Raw genomic sequence first — 3,144 nt, 5'->3', positions numbered from 1 at the left:
TAAATGAATAAGACAAAATTTGTTGAAAAGTGAGCCTATGTGGGCTGCTCTCATGCAACAGTCGGGCAAGCGAAATACCTTCTTTAATGGTCCCTAGCAAATCCCTAGTATATAATAATGTATAGATTCTCTTAATTTAATTGTTTGTTAAATAAGGTATCAAATATCTATTTGGAGATTTACGCTTGAGAGAGAGAGAGAGAGATATGCCGTATCAAGCATTGTTACACTGTCAGGACTCCAAGTATCTTATAACACAAATCTCGATCTAGCATATTTGCTACCTCATTTTTTTGCAACGAGATAAAGTAAAATACAGCAACCTAAAAGGGTACTCTTACTTTAAAAATAATAAAATAAAACACCCTTTGTTCTTAGGCTTGGATGGTCAAAAAACCCTAATCTCACATGGGTTTAGGAAAGAAGAGAGCAAGTTCCCTTTCAAACTACCCTCTTAGAAAGATAAAAAAAAAAAACTACATTCCTGTCTTCCTCCCTTCCATTACCATCCAACTAGACAAAACAAAGGCTGATTAGACACTTCATCAACTGCTACACACAATCTCCTTAGCATCAAACTCGTCTTATCTTTATTTTTTATTTTTAATGACAGAGGGTATCCCCACTCCAGATTTTAGGGCAGGACTACTCCCTACGGATGCGTGCAATCACCCGTAAACTGCGTGCATCGGGTGAGCCCGGGATTCAAACTAGCGTCAATGGGGAGCATATCCATGACTTTAACCTCGTCTTATCTTTCCCCTTTCTTCATGTGATCTTCCCTTGAATTCCTGTAAAAGACACCCTACCAAACCCCAAATGCCCCATCTGATACAACTCCATCCAAACCCTTTCAGCTTCAACCCTTGCACAAAAATCATCCCTCTTTTTCTCACCTTCTCCCACCCCAACATTAAATTCTACTTCTCCTTCCTCTTGCTTTCTCAAACTCACATCCCTCTCTATAACCCCTTTCCATTCTACCCTTCTTTTTCCCATTTTACTCTTACATCCCACCCCATTTCTCTTCTTTTTCAATAATCTCATACATCTCCTCCCAACTAACCAAGGGATCTTCACAAAGGCCAGAGCCAACAAGTTCACGACCGCGCACGGGCAACAGCATACGGCGACTGTGTCCCCTACAAGGCTCGCCGAGCAAGTCCTGCAGAACTCGCACGTGCACTCCACATGATCTCCGGCCTCGTCAGCCGTTGATCTTGATCGTGTTCTCCCCATCGTTACGTTCCTCGAATTTTCCACCGTTGGATCCATACCTCAAAACCCGGACCGAGTTTTCCTCTGCTCGATCTCTCTCCCACGAAACCTACAAAATGGAGCAACAGAAAGCTTAGAATTGTCTCCCCCTCTTTCTCTCTGTAGGTGGGGGGTGGGATGTTATAAGAAGAGAATTATTTCTCTTACGTACAGAAATGGTGTCGTTCATGCATTTACCATTTTTTAGGGGAAGTGATACACATCGCCCTCATTTCTTGCTTGGGGAAGCCACCTGTAATGTATTTATGACTGCTCTTTTATACTAAAGGAGGCTGTTTCAAGTAAAAAAGGTTAGCGAATATATCATTTTCCTTTTTTTGTTAGGTTCACAAATTTAATATTACTGAAAAGATACCCAATTTTAATAAAATGGCAGAGGTCCTCGTTATGAAAAAGTTGTCAATGACGAAAATACCCTTCATCATACTTGATGGCTACCATAGTTGGTAATCTAATGTAGGGATTTAGTTATTTGACGAGGAGATATCGGTAATTTGACGGGCCTGTACTGAGATTGAGGTGTTGAAGCTTTAGACTTCCAGTAGCTTTCATTTTCCTTTTATGCAATGTAATAAATGACATGATTTTTCGAGTAAATGATTCAAACCAGCAACCCAAAGGTTCAAAAGTTTGTCATTTTGTATTTTTAAGGCAGAATTGGCAGGACTCGGCTCACTTTCACTTGTAGTTTTTTGGGTCCCATCTTTAAAGAAAAGATCAGGTTAAGTAGTCCTGTGGGCCCACCAAAGTAGTTCTCTTAGAGCACATGATGGGACAAGGCGTGTCTTGGATGGGCCCACTGTACCCAACTGGATAATAAAATCCTAATTGCTGACTGATCAATGGGCTGGTGAGATTTATGGACAATGAAATCAAACAAAAGACTCCATCAATGGTAGGTCCCACCAATAAATATGCATACTAGGCTACTAGCATTGCTATAATAAGGTGCGACCGAGCACGCCTATATTGGACTGGTCTGAATTTTTCATTAGATAAATAGCCCTTACTTTCGATCCTTTATGACCCAAAAATCAATACAAACATCCAATAATGTGTATTTTTTGTCACTGAATGTGAACCATTTTGCCTATGTCTAGGGCAAGTTATGCAACAATTGCCATAGGGGTTCTCTAATTCTCAATCTATGATTAGCCTAATTTTGGGGTCATATGAGATATAAAGCAAGGCTTATCAAATGGACGGTTAGGATCAATTGGACGCGGGACCTACAATAAGGTCACAATCTACTAAAGAGTTCCTCTGCTCAAATATAACTCGCACATTTTTATACTACCCTGTTTGGATTGCAGGAAATTCCTGGATAAGTTTAGAAAGGAAAACTATTTCTAAAATTTCCTACTTTTTTTTAAACAGAGGAAAAAAATATAACTCGAACCGACCCTATTCAACTTTTATTTTCAAGGGCCCTAAATTAACCATAACCGTATCATTTTCCTAAATTCTGGGAAAAACATTTTCCTAAGAAAAAATTTTACATCTAAAAATGTTTCTTGCAATCCAAATTAAGAGGGCCTAAGTGGGCTCAAGTATCCTAATACTAAAATTCGTGAGTTTTTCGATCCCAGAAGTGAGTTTTCCGATTCCAAGAACCGAGTCAAGTTTTCTTAATTCATTCCAAATCGTTCATCTAGTGGGGCCCAAATCAGTAATGGAATTGTCAATGAATTGCTACTTGAAGTTGCACTATAAGCTATGTTTTTATAAGTTATAACTATATGTTTGCATGCAAATCAATGATCAAACGGTTAGGATTGTCCGATCAATGTGAATTTTTTGTGGTCTCCTATAATTACTAGTGAAAACACTAGAAATGCATATATGGATTCAACCAAGTGACATTTC

At 39.0% G+C, this 3,144-nt stretch overlaps 1 protein-coding gene across 1 annotated transcript; it reads right to left on the bottom strand.

Moving 5' to 3' along the window:
* Positions 1–230: 230 nt before the first annotated feature.
* Positions 231–1,441, bottom strand: LOC143883118 (uncharacterized). The gene has a single exon (XM_077386478.1). It carries the CDS (start codon positions 1,273–1,275, stop codon positions 769–771), a length of 507 nt encoding a protein of 168 aa, XP_077242593.1. The 5' UTR covers positions 1,276–1,441; the 3' UTR covers positions 231–768.
* Between the last annotated feature and the right edge of the window lie 1,703 nt (positions 1,442–3,144).

Source organism: Tasmannia lanceolata, unplaced genomic scaffold (assembly GCF_043159265.1).
Source record: "Tasmannia lanceolata isolate RefF3 unplaced genomic scaffold, GAP_Taslan_0.1 ptg000008l, whole genome shotgun sequence".
Taxonomy (NCBI): Eukaryota; Viridiplantae; Streptophyta; class Magnoliopsida; order Canellales; family Winteraceae; genus Tasmannia; species Tasmannia lanceolata.
This window is presented reverse-complemented; position numbering and strand designations above follow the sequence as displayed.

What these genes read in the sequence shown, in the direction of transcription:
- LOC143883118 (XM_077386478.1), bottom strand. Translation starts at nt 1,275, where the DNA reads ATGGATCCAACGGTGGAAAATTCGAGGAACGTAACGATGGGGAGAACA.